The following is a 21,838-nucleotide window of genomic DNA, read 5'->3' on the forward strand; positions in this document are numbered from 1 at the left end:
CAACATTCTGACTGACCAACAAGAGCTGTGGTCTATTTGGTTCGGGCCAGAAATGATACGTTTACTGACTATTCCATGCATGCTGAAAAGGCACCAGGTGTCTCTAAAACAACTATACCGTGTGCCTTTTGAAAGAAATTCAGACAGAGTGAAGCAACTGAGGACTGAGTATGTTCAGTTTCAAGATGCCTGTTGTGAAAAATCCCCCCAAAATTCTACATCATTGAAATCAGTAATTCTCTTTCCAAAATGTATTTTTAGAAGGTTTATGGAGCTGGATGCTGATGAAAACCATCACAAATTCCTCTTTTTGGACGAGGCAGGCTTCAACCTGGCCAAGACAAGGAGGAGAGGTCGGAATTTCATTGGACAGCGGGCAACCATCCAAGTACCTGGACAATGTGGGGCCAACATCACCATGTGTGCGGCTATATTGGAAGATGGTGTGGTGAGATGCAGACCTCGTATTGGATCATATAATACAGCTCTCCTTGTAACCTTCCTTGATGAGCTAAATCAGGTCTGTAGAGCTGATGGCGTGACCTATGTCATTGTGTGGGATAATGTCAGGTTCCACCATGCTCAAATGGTGCAAGCATGGTTTCAGGCCCACCCACAATTTACCACCCTAGTACAGTAATCCCAGTACAGTAATCAATCCTTTGTTTTGGTTTTTACAGTAAGCCATGTGAGGAACACTGCAGTTGACATTTGGTTTTTACAGTAAGACATGTGAGGAACACTGCAGTTGACATTTGGTTTTTACAGTAAGACATGTGAGGAACACTGCAGTTGACATTTGGTTTTTACAGTAAGACATGTGAGGAACACTGCAGTTGACATTTGGTTTTTACAGTAAGACATGTGAGGAACACTGCAGTTGACATTTGGTTTTTACAGTAAGCCATGTGAGGAACACTGCAGTAGACATTTTACTGTCGTTTTTTTGTAGCTAATTATTTTTGCTTTGATTCAAAGAAACCTATGTTGTCATTTTAATTGTATTTCATCAATACATTTCAGATTACGTTCAGTGATTCCACTGAGTCTGTAGTATTCTCTCTACTAGTTATTTTACAGTGATGTATTTACGTGTAGTACCACAATGAAACACGTATTCCACTAACGATTGTATGAACAACTAGACAGTGAAACTGACCACAAGGTTCTGAAATTAGTGCCAAAAGGATTATAATAAACGGTATTTGCTCAGCTCTTTTGCCACCAGTGTGTGTGTGCGCGTGTAGGTGTTTGTATGTGTGAATGTAGGTGTTTGTGTGTGCGTGTAGGTGTTAATGTGTGTGAGTATGCTTGTGTGTGTGTGCGTGTAGGTGTTTGTGTGTGTGAATGTAGGTGTTTGTGTGTGTGAATGTAGGTGTTTGTGTGTGTGAATGTAGGTGTTTGTGTGTGTGAATGTAGGTGTTTGTGTGTGTGCATGTAGGTGTTTGTGTGTGTGCATGTAGGTGTTTGTGTGTGTGAATGTAGGTGTTTGTGTGTGCGTGTAGGTGTTTATAAGTGTGTTTAAAGAAGGGCTGATGGTGTTTACCTGGTGCTGCAGGTCTCTAGCAGTGGCATCCTGCCGAGCGTGTTCTAATTGAGAGATGTCTGCATTGAGAGCGCCACGGTGACATGTCTCCCTGCGTTTCCCCTCCATGCCACGTACGCAAACACACACACAAACAGACCACACCGCACACTCGTCTCTATGGCTGCCTACAATACCAACCCGTCTCCACGATCACGCATTGACAACATCATTAATAATGTAGAACAGGAGAAATGAAAGAAATCACTCTTATCCCTCTCTCTATTACGTTCATGACTGTACTGTTGGACCTCAGCCCTGGGGCCAAACGGAGGAGGGGCGCTTCGAACAGAGACAGTATTTTTTTCTGGTTAATTGGAGCCGGTCAGAGAGAAAGATTAGACTTCAGGGGTGCTGCTATCCACTACAAATCTGTTTCGTTTTACTTCACAACTCCACACTGATCAAACAACTCTGGGATAACATGGGTCTGAACGTGATTCTGTAGCTTTGAGAGATCCCTTGATTTAAACGATTAAAGTCGGAGACAGCTGACACAGGCAAATACCCCAATCCCAAATACCCCAATCCCAAATACCCCAATCCCAAATACCCCAATCCCAAATACCCCAATCCCAAATACCCCAATCCTAAATACCCCAATCCCAAATACCCCAACCCCAAATACCCCAATCCTAAATACCCCAATCCCAAATACCCCAATCCCAAATACCCCAACCCCAAATACCCCAATCCCAAATACCCCAATCCCAAATACCCCAATCCCAAATACCCCAATCCTAAATACCCCAATCCCAAATACCCCAATCCTAAATACCCCAATCCCAAATACCCCAATCCCAAATACCCCAATCCCAAATACCCTAATCCTAAATACCCCAATCCTAAATACCCCAATCCTAAATACCCCAATCCTAAATACCCCAATCCTAAATACCCCAATCCCAAATACCCCAATCCCAAATACCCCAATCCCAAATACCCCAATCCCAAATACCCTATCCTAAATAGTCCCCAAGCTCTGAGTAGATGCTTTAGATGTACTGTAGACCTGATACAGATGGATATGTGTAAGCAATATGGCGGAGATTCTACCTAGCATGTCAGAGGGCAACCATATCGCTTAGACCTATAATATCCTCTCAGATCTACAGGAATTGTCCTCTGAGGGGGTCCACAATAGACTATCTCCAGTTCTACCGACCGATCAATCAATCAACTCTATTTTATAACACCCTTTTTACATAAGGTATTGTCACAGTGTTTTATAGTTATCCAGCCCAAACCCCAAAGAGGAAGTCCTTTTCAGTAGGAGGAGCACAGTGGCCAGAGAACGAAGTAAGCTAAGAGGAAACAGAAGAGCCATCCTCTTCTGGCTGAAGGGATACACTAAACTAAGGAAATGATGGAAACAGAAGAGCCATCAGAGGAGGGGGGGGTAGTCCTCTTCTGGCTGAAGGGATACACTAAACGAATGAAATGATGGAAACAGAAGAGCCATCAGAGGAGGGGGGTGTAGTCCTCTTCTGGCTGAAGGGATACACTAAACTAAGGAAATGATGGAAACAGAAGAGCCATCAGAGGAGGGGGGGGTATACCTCTTCTGGCTGAAGGGATACACTAAACTAATGAAATGATGGAAACAGAAGAGCCATCAGAGGAGGGGGGGTAGTCCTCTTCTGGCTGAAGGGATACACTAAACTAATGAAATGATGGAAACAGAAGAGCCATCAGAGGAGGGGGGGGGGGGTAGTCCTCTTCTGGCTGAAGAGATACACTAAACTAAGGAAATGATGGAAACAGAAGAGCCATCAGAGGAGGGGGGGTAGTCCTCTTCTGGCTGAAGGGATACACTAAACTAATGAAATGATGGAAACAGAAGAGCCATCAGAGGAGGGGGGGGTAGTCCTCTTCTGGCTGAAGGGATACACTAAACTAAGGAAATGATGGAAACAGAAGGGAGGCAGGCCTCTGCATGTTGAGGATGCTACCTCCAAATAGAGTTGCAAATGGACTGTGAACGAGTGAAATTGCATTGTGCAAACACGTAACAAAAAGGCAAGGCAGAAAATGAATCGTTTGAGCTGAAAAATGAAAAATATCTGCACGCTAGAACAAGACTTCAACCGACAAAAACCAAAGCTTTCCAACCCCGTCTCATTCTATCCACGACCCCATTCCACGTAGTCCGAGTGCCAGTCTGTGTGTGCTACCGTGCCAACACCTTGTCACTCATTGTCATGCAAATTGGCTTGACAAGGACAGCAATGATGTTGACAAGAGCACAAACAGATCTGGGACCCAGGCTACATATCACAGGCGGCCAATGAATTGTTCCAAAAAGATGCTTCTTTGTACAAAGTGTATGGTATAAAACACATCAAACAGAGAGACAGCTGAGTACATCCGAAATGCGACTCTATTCCCTAAAAACTTTTTTTTTTTTACCAGAGCCCATAAGATAGTACACCATCTAGGGAAGAGGGTGCCATTCAGGACACAGCCACTGATTGGATGACAAAGCTGGCACTGCAGTGTCATGTTGGACCGTTCATCCTGGTGCTGCAGTGTCATGTTGGACCGTTCATCTTGGTGCTGCAGTGTCATGTTGGACCGTTCATCCTGGTGCTGCAGTATCATGTTGGACCGTTCATCCTGGTGCTGCAGTATCATGTTGGACCGTTCATCCTGGTGCTGCAGTATCATGTTGGACCGTTCATCCTGGTGCTGCAGTATCATGTTGGACCGTTCATCCTGGTGCTGCAGTGTCATGTTGGACCGTTCATCCTGGTGCTGCAGTATCATGTTGGACCGTTCATCCTGGTGCTGCAGTGTCATGTTGGACCGTTCATCCTGGTGCTGCAGTATCATGTTGGACCGTTCATCCTGGTGCTGCAGTGTCATGTTGGACCGTTCATCCTGGTGCTGCAGTGTCATGTTGGACCGTTCACCCTGGTGCTGCAGTGTCATGTTGGACCGTTCATCCTGGTGCTGCAGTATCATGTTGGACCGTTCATCCTGGTGCTGCAGTGTCATGTTGGACCGTTCACCCTGGTGCTGCAGTATCATGTTGGACCGTTCATCCTGGTGCTGCAGTGTCATGTTGGACCATTCACCCTGGTGCTGCAGTATCATGTTGGACCGTTCATCCTGGTGCTGCAGTATCATGTTGGACCGTTCATCTATATCTGCAGACTATCTGGGATGTTGTTGGGTACTGAGGACCTCCAAATCAATTCTTCCCTAAGGACAATGTTGTTTCAGTCCCGAATGGCTCCATAATCCCTATATAGTGCACTAGTATGGGTCCCGGTTAAACGTAGGGACGCCATTTGGGACTGAGAAGCTCCCGAATGGCGCAGCGGTCTAAGGCACTGCATCTCAGTGCTAGAGGCGTCAATACAGACCCTGGTTTGATTCCAGGCTGTATCACAACCGGCCGTGATTGTGAGTCCCCATAAGGAGGCGCGCATTTGGCCCAGCGATGTCCGGGATAGTGTTTGGCCAGGGTAGGTCGTCATTGTAAACTGACTTGCCTAGTTAAATTACTATGCGATGTAGCCAAGGTGAGATGTGGGACAGAATATTTCAATAACTGCATCCCCTTCAGCATGGTGTGTGTGTGTCTCCGCATGAACTGTTACCGTTAAAGAGCCTTGGGATGTTGATCCTTTGCATATTCAGCCATTATTGACCGTTGAATACTATCGTGCAAGTAGTTTGCCTCGTTGTTGATACTGAGGTGAGAGTGTATATACAAATAATTCGATTTTGCGCAATAATGACTAGATGACTAAAGTTTAATTACAACTAACAGAAGAATGATTGTGAATAAAAGGGAACAATTAGCGGGTATCATCATCATTACCGCCATTAGTAAAATTTAGATTAAGAGGTTGCTTGTATTTCTGTGAGCTCATCTGCGGCTCATTTAAAATAGAATAATAAACCAACGCTAAAATCACTCACAGAATTTGCATAAAAAATGTGGCCCAAAACTATTCTGAGTCCTCATGAAAAAAATATGAACCTCACAGCTCCTTTCCTTTGCCTCAAAACACCTCACATCTTCTCTCTTAGTCAATGCCATTATCTATCGCTATCTGCTTTTTCTATTCTTTTCTCCTTTTACTTTCCCTAAGCTCCCATGTCCCACTCCTCCCCTTCCCACCCCTCTCCTTCCCTCTCCTCAAATCCAGAGAAATTGATTTTAACCTGACCTTTGAAAGAACGCCGAAAGACCACCATCACTATGTTTTATTCTCTCTTCTCCTCTTCACATCAATCCTCTCTCTCTTCTTCTATCCACATCACTCCTCTCTCCCACCCCGTTCACTTTTCTTTCATTCTCTTCTCTTAACCCAGCGGTTTCCAAAATAGGGGCCACGACCCCACGTGAGGTCGCCTGATATGAAAATGGGGTCACGGGGGAATTTCCAAAATCTGAAAACATATATACAAAAATATTTACTGAACAAAAATATAACCTCAACATGTGAAGTGTTGGTCCCATGTTTCATGAGCTGAAATAAAAGATCCCAGAAAAGTCAATTCACACAAAAGCTTATTTCTCTCAAATTTGGTTACATCCCTGTTAGTATTTCTCCTTTGCCAAGATAATTCATCCACCTGGCATATCAAGAAACCGATTAAACAGAATGATCATTACACAGGTGCACTTGTGCTGGGGACAATAAAGGGCCACTCTAAAATGTGCAGTTTTGTCACAAAACACAATGCCACAGATGTCTCAAGTTTTGAGGGAGCATGCTATTGGCACAGTGCTGTTGCCAGAGAATTGTATGTTAATTTCTCCACCATAATCCGACTCCAATGTTGTTTTAGAGTATTTGGCAGCACGTCCAAACAGCCTCACGCCATCTCAGGACCTCCACATCTGTCTTTTTCACCTGCGGGATTGTCTGAGGAGGGGGGGGGGGGGGGGGGGGGGGCTCCCTTGTGGTTGGGCCTATTCCCTCACATGTCTGTACCCCTGCCCAATCATGTGAAATTCGTAAATTAGGGCCTAATGAATGTATTTAAATTCATTGATTTCCTTCTGTGAACTGTAACTCAGTAAAATCTTTGAAATGGTTGCATGTGGCGTTTATATTTTTGTTAAATCTATCTATATATATATATATATATATATATATATATATATATACAGTACCTCATCCCCATATTGTTTTTATTTACTTTTTTTGCTATTTTGCACACCATTATTTCTACTTGAACGTCATCATCTGCACATCTATCCCTCCAGTGTTAATTTGCTAAATTGTAATTACTTTGCTACTATGGCCTATTTATTTCCTTACCTCCTTACTCAACACACTGTATATAGATTTTTCTATTGTGTTATTGACTGTACTTTTGTTTATCCCACGTGAACTCTGTGTTGTTGTTTTTTGTCGCACTGCTTTGCTTTATCTTGGCCAGGTCGCAGTTGTAAATGAGAACTGGTTCTCAACTGGCCTACCTGGTTAAATAAAGGTGAAAAAAATATATATATATATTATAATAACCTTAAAAATCTAAATGAAATTTATTCAAATCTAAAAAAACTAAATTCAACCAGAGAGCACCCTTAGATCATAGGATAAGAACGTACTTGATGGTTGCACTTGAACCATTCCCATGGTGAATGGCTAGTCCTGCTACGTTATGAAACCACACACATACTGCAGAGACTTTGATAATACCGGCCACAATTAATAAGGTAAAAACTATGTGTAAGGAGACGGAGGCACAGAAACTCAAATCAATGCCTTCGTCAGATAACACTGTTAAACTAATAATGTATGCTATTGCTAGCAATCAAGAGGAAACTGACTGAACGACTCAAAAACTCCCCAGCTTATGGTCTCCAAATGGGCGTTAGATGTGAGGGCCGAGATGCCCAAGCATTGACTTTTGTTCTCTATACATGTCTATTCAATAAGGACATATTTTTCTGTCTCACGATTCTCGAGCATGAAACGGCACGTTATGTTCTTAGTGCTGCGTGGCTATATTGACAAAAACTGATTACATGGGATCGAATGGTGGGCTTTTGCACAGGTTAGTTATGATTGTGTCTCCCTCTGCCATTTGGACGCATTGTATGATAGACACACCGAGAGTATCTGGCGGCAAAAGAGCTGAGCACAGAACTCAGAGATATACTGCAGCAGGTAACTTTGATTGTAAACCACATCCACTGTGCGCCCGCCTGTTCGTAAAACTATGTGGAGATATGGGATCAGAGTATGACAATCTTCTATTTTATACAGAGGCTTGGTGATTATCGAGGGGGAGTGTTGGAAAGATTTTTCACTTTAAGAGAGGAACTATTGTCATTTACAATGGATGTAAAAAATATATACTTTATTGACTTCCCGTGTCATGAAAAGAAAATGTGTCTCCTTCAGTGGCGACCCATCATTCAGGGGACCCTTCATTCAGTGGCGACCCATCATTCAGTGGCGACCCATTATACAGTGGCAACCCATCATTCAGTTGACCCATCATTCAGTGGTGACCCATCATTCAGTGGTGACCCATCGTTCAATGGCGACCCATCGTTCAGTGTCGACCCATCGTTCAGTGGCGACCCATTATTCAGTCGACCCATCATTCAGTGGTGACCCATCATTCAATGGTGACCCATCGTTCAGTGGCGACCCATCGTTCAGTGGCGACCCATCGTTCAGTGGCGACCCATCATTCAGGGGACCCATCATTCAGGGGACCCATCATTCAGGGGACCCATCGTTCAGTGGCGACCCATTATTCAGGGGACCCATCATTCAGGGGACCCATCGTTCAGTGGCGACCCATCATTCAGGGGACCCATCGTTCAGTGGCGACCCATTATTCAGGGGACCCATCATTCAGGGGACCCATCGTTCAGTGGCGACCCATCGTTCAGTGGCGACCCATCATTCAGGGGACCCATCATTGAGCCCCACTTTTATTTTGCCATTAATATGTATCACATATAAGTTTCCAAACAATGTAAAAATAATAATATTTTATTTCATAAAACTGCATACAAACATGGTCTCTTTTTTTGCTTTCTTGAGTAAGGCAGCTCCAAAATGCAGGTGTTTCAGCCTAGCTCAGTGCTTTCTGTGGTGGTGGGGCAGCCAGCAGAAAATACGGAGCGTAGGGGTTGGTAATGTTCTCTATTTGCACCATGATTGGCCCAGTGTTCCGTCACTCATGGGGACACTACATCACCGCAAAATCTACGGGGAGAGCACTAAAATTCAGCCCCTTGGTTGCTGCCATACATTTACATTAGAAGTGCCCATCCAAGAAGGCTCAAGGACATTGGCCACAGATAAAATTACGTCATATCACATTATATCTACCGTAGATTTGATTGGACTGATCATGTCAACATCATACTTCCAAAATCTTAGCTAGCAAGCTTGACAAGCAGTCATCATCATGAATCAAGTCGACAATCTACTGGCAAATCCATTTCAATCTTTGTCAAAGGAAGATAAATTATAGATAAAACGTATCGGTGCTCATCGGCCATTGGACATAAACATTAGAAATGTCAAATTCAACAATGAGTGGTTTGAAATAAATCAGTGGCTAACTGCAAGCGTTGCAAAGCAATCACTAGCCTGACAATCAGTGGAGATGGTGTGTGGTCTGGGTTTAAGGGTCTCTTTTCCAAGCTTAAAAGGATAAACATTCACATGCAACACCATGGGCTAGAAAAGGTTGAATACATTGGTCATGCTTTCAATCCAGCATGACTTCAAGCCGTGTTCAAAACAACTGGAAACTCTGAACTGGGAAATATCAGACTTGAGTGAGTTCATTACAACTGGGAACTCTGAAAAAACGAGCTCCGACTGGGAAAATACGTTTTGAATGGTCATCCAACTCGGAATTTCAAGTCGGAACTAGGGCCTCTTTCTAGAGCGACGACCTGAAGATCACTGACGTCATGATTCAACCTTGTTTTTTTTCAGTTCCCAGTTGTCTTGAAAGGACCATAAATCCAGAGAATGACGGACCTTGATGATAAAATTTGATGACAAAATTTGCCCACAAGAAGGACCGCTGTGCCAACTTCCTGATCAAGTGAGCACAGAACAAGAAGGTGAGTTCAATAATGTATTGGATGCTGAAGTATAATGTGGCTAAGAATGTAATACTACGTGTATGTTGTGTAGTAAGCTGTTAGTAGCTCATGTGCCTCACCCTAATAATTTGGTCCCTTTCTCCCTCATAACTTAGCTTACTGTTCTGACTTGGGGGTGCATATGTAGCCTATAACCTGTGTTAGAGAAATGTAATCATTGAATATTGTAAGAGCTTTCATTATCTGCATATATTGTTAGAACCGACCCTGGAGATGAGAAGCAGGTACGGAAAGTTGTACATTTAATATAGCAGAGACATGGAACAGGACAAGAACAGCATCAGAACTGGGTAACAAAACGACAGACGACAATTAATGCTGAAGCGAAGAACAGAGCTGGGGAACAGATAGATATAGGGGAGGAAATAACACAAGTGATTTAGTCCAGGTGAGTGCAATGGATCGCTGATGCGCGTGACGAGGGAAACAGGTGTGCGTAATGATGGTGGCGGGAGTGAGTAATACTGGGCAGCCTGGCGCGGAGGGAGAGCGGGAGCAGGCGTGACATATGTGGCCCCTTTATTTATCCTACAGTTCTGACTTGGTGTACAGGGAGAATACTGTAAGAATGGCCCATGTTCTGAATTATTTATCTGTAAATTTCAAAAGTACTGAACCAATAGTTATATTGACTATGTCCGTCTTAGCTTGGTCATTAAGGTCTTAATCAAAATTACGGATTGCCTCTTATACGCTCATTGTTCCCTTATGCCATAGTTTGTACATCTCAACTGTCAATAGAAACGTCATTTGTTTAGGCAAGTCAGCCAAATCAGCTATCTTTTTTTTAAAAGGCAGTAAATTAGGCTTAATGAAGTGCTTTGCTGCCAGAGAAGGCTCCGCTAATAGCCAGGTGTAGCAGTGGTAAGGATTCACTCCATGGTGCTGAAAAGAAAGCTCTGCTGTTGGGACAGCTTTATGTAGACCCTAACAGTTTGTGGGCACCGTTTGTCATCGTTATAGTGCAATTAATGTATTGTTTAGTGTTGTGTTGTGTTGTGTAGTGGCGTTGCTGGCATGCATCTAAACATATGTATATGTATATATTTTTTGCACCACGATTTACATGCTAAAATGGACACCACTGGTGTCTTTGCCTATGTAACAGACATATTTGGGAAACTGAAGAAACTGAATACAAGCATGCAGGAGAAGTACAAAAACATTCTACAGATGAGGGATCGAATTAGTGGATTCAGAGGAAATAATTCTTATTGGAGAAAGTCTTTCAAAATCAAACATGCACATTCCCTCGGCTGTACATGTTTCTAACAGGAAACAGCATCAGTAAATGTCTGTCACGTGTGATGACTGCTCACCTCCAACACTTGGAAGAGCACTTTGGTACCTACTTCCCAATCTATTTGACTGTGATCCTGTCTCAGTTGACATGCAGGTGAATTACCGAATTCTGCAGACAACACATTCACGGGTCACTGAGGAGTTTTGGTTCCTGACTCAAAGGGAACACTGCCGTCTCCCTCTGAGCATTAAAAGCCATGGTACCCTTCGCCAGCTCATATCTGTGTGTAGCTGCATTCAGTGCTCTCGTCTGCATTACAACCAAATATTGATCCAGGTTGGATGTGACAGCAGAGATGAGGTGCGCACTGTGGACCACGCCCCCCTGACTTCGAGAAGCCACGCCCCCCTGACTTCGAGAAGCCACACCCCCTGACATTGAGGAGCCACGCCCCCCTGACTTCGAGAAGCCACACCCCCTGACATTGAAGAGCCACGCCCCCCTGACTTCGAGAAGCTCCGACACGACATGCATCCAGCACACCCATCTCATTAGTGGTGGTGAGATAAGAGACATTATGTCAGACTTATTTACGATTGGCTGTCATAGCCCCACATTAAAAGTACAGTATGTGATGGTGAGTTGAGAAGACAATCAGAAATACCGTTAGAATGTTTTTGACGGCCATAGCCCCAAATAAAGACGTTAACATTGGCTGTTAATTACATCCTTTTTTTCACATGGTTGGAGTCGCAAGAATTTTCAGATATCAAAATGGGGTCATGGGACAAAAAAGTTTGTTAAACCATGTCTTAACCCCATCCCCTCCTCCTATCACCATAGAGGGACACACACCAGGTGATAATTAAGCAATAAGGCCCGAGGGGGTGTGGTATATGGCCAATATACCACGGCTAAGGGCTGTTCTTAGGCACAACGTATCGCGGAGTGCCTGGACACAACCCTTAGCCATTATATATTTGCCATATACCACAAACCCAGAGGTGCCTTATCGCTATTATAAACTGGTTACCAATGTAATTAGAGCAGTAAAAATAAATGTTTTGTCATACCCGTGGTATACGGTCTGATATACCACGGATGTCAGCCAATCAGCATTCAGGGCTCGAGCCACACAGTTTACAATAATACAATATATAACGGGTGGGTCTAATCCTGAATGCTGATTGGTTAAAACCAGGTGATAATAATACAATACATCACGAAGGAAAAACAAAAACAAAAGGATACAAACAAAAAGGAAGTCACCCTGCTGGACGAAGGATCCATAGACGAACCACATGGAATTGTAGAAGGTGGTGGAGGAGACAGCACCCATGGGCAGACGCGGCGGGTTCAGCCAGTTGAGTAGGTAGACCAGGATGCCCACCAGCAGCACGGTGCCCGCAATGCACGCCCACAGCGACAGGTCAAAAGGCGCTAGGCAGGCGAACATGTCCACGGTACGCTCGGCCTTCCTGAGCAGCACACCCACCGAGTAGTCCATGTAGCGTGTGGTGAAGTCCACCGCACTCTCCCGTTCTGGCGTGATGGTGAGAGCCGAGAGACCCACGTCTGCCCGCTGGAACACAAACACACAGAGACACGTGCGCAAGCGTACACATAGATATGCACACACGCACACAAATACACACACACACACACCAGATTCATTAATGGAAAGATTCAAGGTGTATAGAAGTCAAGAAAATGACGGGGATTCTGTGAACACACACATCAGGAATGTGTTGTATTTGCTGGTATGGCTGAGTAAGGGAACATCACTTTGTGTTAATCCAAGTCATGCACACATCAATAGAATCATATCTAATTTCTGCCATGGCTTCTCTGCTCCTGCTGACGATCACAGTCATTCTCTACTTGTTGTTGTCAAAACAACACTCCAAACTCGCTATCTGATTAACACTGACTCTCTTCTCAAACTAAATAGAAAGGAAAATACCATGTTAATAAGCCTAAATATTGCTATATAAAAATGTAGGGATTGCCATTTTCTGCGTCTGAGTCTATTATATTTAAGCAAAGCAGCGTTTATGGAGATGAATATGTCTGTGGTCTGTGAGTCTTAGCGTGAGCATTGGAGGGGTTCAAGAAATAGTTCAAGAAATAGTTTCTAGGAGGATGAGGGCAGTTGCTAGGCCAGTAAGGCCAGTAAACCAATCAGGGAGTCTGAATTAGAATACACAAGTTGGTCCACTGAGAACAGTGTTGTTTTAATCTGCCACACAACGTACGTGTGTGTGTGTGTGTGTTTATGCAGGCCAGGTTCAGCTATAAACCCACTTAGGCTGAGCTAATATCCTCCCACATGTTGTGTCTTACCATTAGAAGACACTGTACGCAAATACCATTTTCGTGCATCCAAAATGGCACCTATTTATCTATATAGCCAGTTTTGACAGTGCCAAAAGCAGTGCGCTACATAGGGAACAGGGTGCTATTTGGGATGTAACCTATGTCTACGATTGAGTGTAGTCTGGCCCAGGGGTGCAAAGGTGGACGGCAAGGCACAGGAGTGACGGACCACCCTTGCTGTCTCTGCCTGGCCGGCTCTCCTCTCGCCACTGGGAATCTCTGCCTCTGAACTTATTATGGGGGCTGAGTCACTGGCTTGCTAGTGCTCTCCAGTGCTGTCCCTAGGAGGGGTGCATCATGTCTTGCCAGGCTTTTTTTTATCTATACTCGACTTGAGTGGGTTGAGTCACTGACATTATCTTCCTGTCCGGTCTAGCTCCCCCTCGGGCTCGTGTGGTGGGGAAGATCTTCGTGGGCTATACTCTGCCTTGTCTCAGGATAGTAAGTTGGTAATTTGTTGATTTCCCTCCGGTGGTGTGGGACTTGTGCTTTAGCAAAGTAGGTGGGGTTATATCCTGCCTGATTGGCCCTGTCCGGGGGTATCGTCGGACCGGGCCACAGCGTCCACCGACCCCCCCCATCTCAGTCCTCAATATCTATGCTGCAATAGTCTATGTGCCGGGGGGCTATGTTCAGTCTGTCCTATCTGGTGTAATTTTCCTCTCTTATCTGGTGTCCTGTGTGACCTTAAGTATGCTCCCTCTAATTCTCACATCTCTCTCTCCCCTCCCGGAGGAACTGAGCCTTAGGACCATGTCTCAGGACTACCTGACCTGACGAGTCCTGGCTGTCCCCGTCCCCAGTCCACCTGGTCATGCTGCTGATCCAAGCTCTACTTTCCTGCGGCTATGGAACCCTGACCTGTTCACCGGAAGTGCTACCTTGTCCCGGACCTGCTGCTCTCTCTCTGTCAATTGAAATAAATTCATTATGCCCTAATCTATGGATTTCACATGATTGGGAATACAGATGAGAAACCCGTAGATCAGAAAACCAGTCAGGCGACACATCTCCTTCGCATAGAGTTGATTAGGACTGTGGCCTGTGGAATGTTGTCCCACTCCTCTTCAATGGCTGTGTGGAGTTGCTGGATATTGGTGGGAACTGGAACACGCTGTCGTACACTTCAATCCAAAGCATCCCAAACATGCTCAATGGGTGACATGTCTGGTGAATATGCAGGCCATGGAAAAACTGGGACATTTTCAGCTTCCAGGAATTGTGTACAGATCCTTGCGACATGAGGCCAAGCCTCAGGATATCGTCACGGTATCTCTGTGGATTCAAATTGCCATTGATAAAATGTAATTGTGTTCGTTGTCCGTAGCTTATTCCTGCCCATACCATAACCCCACTACCACCAGGGGGCACTCTGCTCACAATGTTGACATTACAAACCGCTAGCCCACACTGCGCCATACACATGGTTATGAGGCCGGTTGGATGTACTGCCAAATTCTCTAAAACAACAAAGAACATTCAATTTTCTGTCAACAGCTCAGGGGGACTTGACTGCAGTCAGCATGCCAATTGCACACTCCCGCAAAACATGAGACATCTGTGGAATTGTGTTGTGTGACAAAACTGCACATTTTAGAGTGGCCTTTTATTGTCCCCAGCAAAAGGTGCACCTGTTTCATGATCATGCTGTTTAAATCAGCTGTCAGGTAGATTGATTATCTTGCTCACTAACAGGGATGTAATCAAACTTGTAACCAACATTTGAGAGAAATATGCTTTTTGTGCGTATGGAACATTTCTGGGACCTTTTTATTTCAGCTCATGAAACATGGAACCAACACTTTACATGTTGTTTATATTGTTGTTCAGTGTATAAATGGCTTTATAAAGAAATGTGACTGACTGAGAATAGAGCACTGGGCAGTAGGTAGCCTACCTGGTTAGATTTGGGTATGTTATTTTAGGCAAAAAATGGAAAAAAAAGTGGGTGGATCCTTATTAATGAAGGATTTGTACACCTTGAGACAATTGAGACATGGATTGTGTATCTGTGCCATTCAGATGGTGAACGGGCAAGACAAAAGGTTTAAGTGCCTATGAACAGGGGTATTGGTGTAGGTGCCAGGCAGGCGCACCGGTTTGTGTCGAGAACTGCAACGCTGCTGGGTTTTTCACGCTCAACAGTTTCCCGTGTGTATCAAGAATAATCCACCACCCAAAGGACATCCAGCCAACTTGACACAACTGTGGGAAGCATTGGAGTCAACATGGGCCAGCATCCCCGTGGAACACCTTGTAGAGTCCATGCCCTGACGAATTGAGGCTGTTCTGAAGGCAAAAGGGGGTGCAACTCAATATTACGAAGGTGTTCCTAATGTTTTGTACACTCACCCTACATTCAAGATGTCAGACAATCTATTGAATACCTCAGTCCAGAATCGTTTGAAGACCGGACAATTCCAGAACAGATGCATTAGTGTATCGACCTCACCGTAGCCATGCCAACACAAGTCTGAAAGGCTTTGATCTGTCTTTTTCAACCTGTGTGGTGTGATGTATGCCCTGTGTGAGATCTTCATTTGAATAATCTTATATCTTACGCAACTGAATATTGATGTTGTATTTTCTATATTGCGTCACATGGTGATAGATACACCCCATGTCCAGCTCGGAATGTAACTCAGTGGAGGTGTTACTATTTAAGGAGAAGCCAACCAGCTTGTATAGGGAGGAAACCGTTATTTTCCCAATAGCAACATCCCTCAGTTTGTTGTCTAAAGAACTTTTAGATCCCACATCAACACCCTTTGAGGAATTAAACATGAGAATTGATTTGAATTGTAAATGGCGTTGAAATGCTTATATTATAATTTTTTTATTCTCTGACATCAGCTCTTGGAATGGTATGATATCTCTGTGTCTTACGACCTGCCCCACTCAACTGATGTCTTGGCGTTGCCAGGTACCATTAGCCAGTGTCTTGCCACCTGCGGTAAACAAGGGGTTGTTCCATATTGAACAGAAAGGGAGGGATGCTCCATTGACAGATAACGTTTTGTGAAGTATCTTTGCCACTTCACAATAGAACTACAGCAGTGGATGATCTATCTTGCAGTGGGAACTTGGGGTCATACCATAGTGATAATAAGGAGATGTTCTGTCACTATTTCTTATTCTAGCCACTGCCAGGTGGCTGCTATTCCCCTGTTTTTATAGCCCCATGCCAGTGGGTATCTCGCATTATATGACAAGTAGTACAAATACACATCGGCAACACCTAATCCCTCGGATGCCGTTTTTCATAGCGCCCTTCGTTTTATCACAGGAAACAGTTTTTATTACTCCTCACTGTATTCTTTACCAAAAGGTTGGCTGGACCTCTTTGAAGTCACGTAGATCACATCATTACACTCTTTTTGTTTACAAAGCCCTGCTCCACAAAGATTTAACACGACAGGGTTGGTTCACAGGGCTGGTTAACTCTGGAGACTCCTTTGGTGTCTAGAGAGTTGGGTAAATCAGCCTTTGAGTTCCTTGCACCTTTAGTGTGGAATGAGCTACAATAAACATTAAAATTGGAGGAATTGGTGGTCTCTGAGCATTTCAGACGGTTGCTAGGAGACCTTTTTTACTTTTTATCATTGTGTTTTGCTTTTTGTGTATAGTTGTGTATAATAACATATATTTTATATGAATCTGTAGTTTAATGGGTTTTGTTGTATTTTGATGTGTATTGTGATGCTATACAGGGCTCATCTGGAAAAGAGGCCTTGGTCTCAGCATTGACTCCCTGTCTATATGAAGAGGCCTTGGTCTCAGCATTGACTCCCTGTCTAAATAAAGAGGCCTTGGTCTCAGCATTGACTCCCTGTCTAAATAAAGAGGCCTTGGTTTCAGCATTGACTCCCTGTCTAAATAAAGAGACCTTGGTCTCAGCATTCACTCCCTGTCTAAATAAAGAGACCTTGGTCTCAGCATTGACTCCCTGTCTAAATAAAGAGACCTTGGTCTCAGCATTGACTCCCTGTCTAAATAAAGAGGCCTTGGTCTCAGCATTGACTCCCTGTCTAAATAAAGAGGCCTTGGTTTCAGCATTGACTCCCTGTCTAAATAAAGAGACCTTGGTCTCAGCATTCACTCCCTGTCTAAATAAAGAGACCTTGGTCTCAGCATTGACTCCCTGTATAAATAAAGAGGCCTTGGTCTCAGCATTGACTCCCTGTCTAAATAAAGAGACCTTGGTCTCAGCATTGACTCCCTGTCTAAATAAAGAGGCCTTGGTCTCAGTATTGACTCCCTGTCTAAACAAATAGACCTTGGTCTCAGCATTGACTCCCTGTCTAGACCGCTGAGCTCCCAAGTGGTGCAACGGTCTAAGGCACTGCATCTCATTGCTAGAGGCGTCACCACAGACCCTGGTTTGATTCCAGGCTGTGTTTCACTTGTCCTTGTGCTCACCTCCATCCCCTCCAGGTGTCACCCATCTTCCCCATTATCCCCTGGGTATTTATACCTGCGTTCCCTGTCTGTCTGTGCCAGGTCGTCTTGTTTTGTCAAGTCAACCAGCGTGTTACTCCGTGCTACTGCTTTTTGCTTTTCTCTGTTTTTTGCTAGTCCTCCCAATTTTGACCCTTGCCTGCCTTGACTCTGTACCCACCTGCCTGACCATACTGCCTGCCCTGACCTCGAGCCCGCCTGCCACTCTGTACCTCCTGGACTCTGACCTTGTTATGATCTTTTACCTGTCCACGACCATTCTCTTGCCTGCCCCTTGGATACTAATAAATATCAGAGACTTGAACCATCTGCCTCCCGTGTCTGCATCTGGGTCTCGCCCTGTGCCTTTATACCCTGTCCAAATAAAGGTTAAATTAAATAAATTCAACCCACCCTTACTTCTTGGCATGGACGTTTTTTTGTGGTTAATTCTTGGTTTCTTTTCTTTCTACAAGCTTGAAAATAAACCATGTGCAGTATCTCTTTAAACCAGTGCTGAGGGAACTGAAGTGGTATAGCTGACACAAGGAACGCTAGTCTAACGAGTATGTTCTTCTTTATCACCTCTGCTCTACCCCAAAGTGATAAAAGTAGAACTGTCCATCTCTTAATGTCATCCCGATTAGTTTTATCCCGGTCCATTTAGATCAGATATCTTATTAACTGGTGACTTGATAATTATCTAGAAACATTTGTCAAATTCTATGCGGGTTTTACAGCTGAGAGGACCCTAATGGCCAATATGATTTACGTATCCAGAACAGGTACCTCCAATGCCATTCTATCACTCTCCTTAAGAGTGAGCAGAGAGTTATTTTTAAAATAAATAATCTCTCTCTGGTATTGGTAGGACATTCAGACTGATACAGTCCTGAAGAGTACTCTCTAAAAGGAGAGTTCATTTGATTTTTATCACATGCTATCGACCCATTTACAATCCTCCACAGCTGGAATTGTTTGTTTATTTTCCAACTATTTAAGTTTAAATGCAATTTTTTTGCCCGCTTTGTCACCTGACTTGAAATATCTCCTACGTAATAGGAAACAAGGCAAATGTATTCCCATCATGGAAGGCATTGTGAAGTACGTTTTTTGTTTTGGTCCAACATACATTGAGTCCAAAGTCTTAAATTCCACTTTTAAACTGTTTTTTATTTCGTAACATATTGCTTTTCCTTTTATCTGCAGTGTAACTACTGAGCCAACCTCTGTAGGTTTGCTTTAAAGGCTTCCCACACCATTTGTACAGACTGGGACAAAGTTTAAATGAGTGGTGATGAATTCGAACCCTCATTGTCGACATAAATTCCTCACCACTTCATAGAGAGTTGTTGAATCTGTTTAGTTCTGTGTGTGTTGACAGATGGGGAGAAAATGACTGACATGTATTCAACTGAAATGTGTCTTCCGCATTTAACCCAACCCCTCTGAATCAGAGAGGTGCGAGGGGCTGCCTTAATTGACATCCACGTCTTCGGCGCCGTGGGGCATGGTCAGAAATGATAACGCTATGAATCATTCTCTATTAGAGATCTTGATATGAGGAGGTAGTCTATTTGTGAATATGAATTATGCAGTAAAAAGTCTATTCATGCAGGAGTATGCAGGATTAATAATGCTAACTTGTTGAAATGTGGGTTCTTCCAAGTCTGGATAGCACTGTTGCAGACATCTGGTTTACGTCCCAAATCCTATTCCCTAGAAAGTGCACTACTTTTGACTAGGGTCACAGTTTTGGTCTTCAGAAACAGAATGCTCATTGAAATTACCTCAGACCTATCACTAGCAAATTCATTTTTCTGGGAAGGCTTAAGGAGGAAGAAATTAGTGAGAGTTTCCACATAGTGTAAGAAACACTGTGAGCTGATGTTATTTTACTCACCCCCCCCCCCCCCCCCCCCCCCCACCCACACTCACACGCAGTCACGCACAATTCATTCACAGTTGACTAAATCTGCTAATTTCACGGTCTGGTAAGGAAACTAAATGCTAAAACAGGCAGAAATTGTCACTTACGCAGCACATGAAAAAATATGAGGACCCAAGTGAGTTCCTACTTTCCAGCATGGTTTAGGGGCATGGTGAGACACTAGTAAGTGTGTTGTAAGTGTGGGACACCCAGGCTGTCCCAATTATCTCTCCTTCCGGCCCAAAGTGTGCACTTGTTCACTTCCCTTCAGTGATTTCAAAGGAAATAACTGGCTTAAGAACTATGGTAGAAAGTCCCACTAGTCCATGCCTCCACCAATCCAACGCTTTTAGATAGGTGAGAAGCGACAATGACACAACCTTCAAGGAGCAGGTCAATAACCTGACAGTGTGGTGTCTGGACAACAACTTCTCCCTCAACATCAGTAAGAATAAGGAGCTGATGGTGGACTACAGGAAACAGGGGGATAAGCACGTCCCTATCCACATCAACGGGGAGGGCAGTGGAGCTGGTTGAGAGCTTCAAGTTCCTCGCCATCCCAAATCACTAAGAACTTAAAACAGTGCAAACACACGCGCAGAGTCGTGAAGAAGGTGCGACAGCGCCTCTCCCCTCAGGCGGTTGAAACAGCGGTACCATTGAGAGCATCTTGACTGACTGCATCACTGCTTGGTATGGCAAAAGCACTGCGCTCTATCGCATGGACCTACAGTGGGTGGTACGGACAGCCCAGTACATCACTGGGGCCGAGCTCCCTGCCATCCAGGACCTCTATGTCAGGCGGTGTGAAAGGAAGGCCCTGAAAACCATTAAACCACCCAAGCCATGGACTGTTCTATTCTATCTGCTTCCGCACCGTAAGCGGTACCGGTGCATTAAGTCTGACACCAACAGGCTCCTGAACAGCTTCTATCTCCCATGCCATAAGACTGCTAAATAGCTAAGTAAATAGCTAAGTAAATAGCTAAGTAAATAGCTAAGTAAATAGCCAACAAAATGGCTATACGGACTATCTGAGTTGACCTTTGTATTTTATTCATATTTTTGCACTCTCTATGCTCACTGACAGGGCCCTACACACACTGATACTCCAAAACACACACAGTCACTCCATCTTTTGCTCACACACACACACGCACACGCACACGCACACGCACACGCACACGCACACACACACACAATATACATTTATACTGACTCTACACACACCCACTCACGTACAATAATCATATATGCTGCTTCCACTCTGTTTATCATATATCCTGAAGCCTAGTCACCTTACCACTATACATATCTACCTCTATCGATCCAGTATACTGAACATTGTAAATATGGTACTGGTACTGACCCTGTATATAATATGCTTAATTACTTTATAGTGTTCTTCTCATTTATTATTTGTATATCTTGTGTGTTTTTGTTTTACCTTGTTTGTATTTTCGCATTGTTATTGATGACTACATTGTTATTGATGACTACATTGTTATTGGTGACTACATTGTTATTGATGACTACATAGTTATTAATGACTACATTGTTATTGGTTATTGATGACTACATTGTTATTGATGACTACATTGTTATTGATGACTACATTGTTATTGATGACTACATTGTTATTGATGACTACATAGTTATTAATGACTACATTGTTATTGGTTATTGATGACTACATTGTTATTGATGTCTACATAGTTATTGATGACTACATTGTTATTGATGACTACATAGTTATTAATGACTACATTGTTATTGATGACTACATTGTTATTGGTTATTGATGACTACATTGTTATTGATGACTACATTGTTATTGATGACTACATTGTTATTGGTGACTACATTGTTATTGGTGACTACATTGTTATTGGTGACTTCATTGTTATTGGTGACTACATTGTTATTGATGACTACATAGTTATTAATGACTACATTGTTATTGATGACTACATAGTTATTAATGACTACATTGTTATTGGTGACTACATTGTTATTGATGACCACATTGTTATTGATGACTACATAGTTATTAATGACTACATTGTTATTGGTGACTACATTGTTATTGGTGATTACATTGTTATTGATTATTGATGAGTACATTGTTATTGGTTATTGATGACTACATTGTTATTG

The 21,838-nt window shown here is 43.5% G+C and overlaps 1 protein-coding gene across 1 annotated transcript in view; it reads right to left on the reverse strand.

Annotated features, from left to right (window-relative positions):
* The window catches only part of LOC110525094 (glutamate receptor ionotropic, delta-2), a 644,456-nt gene that overhangs the window by 122,291 nt on the left and 500,327 nt on the right, over window positions 1–21,838 (reverse strand). Inside the window, 1 exon segment of the mRNA XM_090236958.1 lies at window positions 12,208–12,520. Within this exon segment, the coding sequence (XP_090093084.1) occupies window positions 12,208–12,520 (313 nt within the window).

This window comes from Oncorhynchus mykiss, chromosome 6 (assembly GCF_057628025.1).
Source record: "Oncorhynchus mykiss isolate SJ-2025 chromosome 6, ASM5762802v1, whole genome shotgun sequence".
NCBI lineage: Eukaryota > Metazoa > Chordata > Actinopteri > Salmoniformes > Salmonidae > Oncorhynchus > Oncorhynchus mykiss.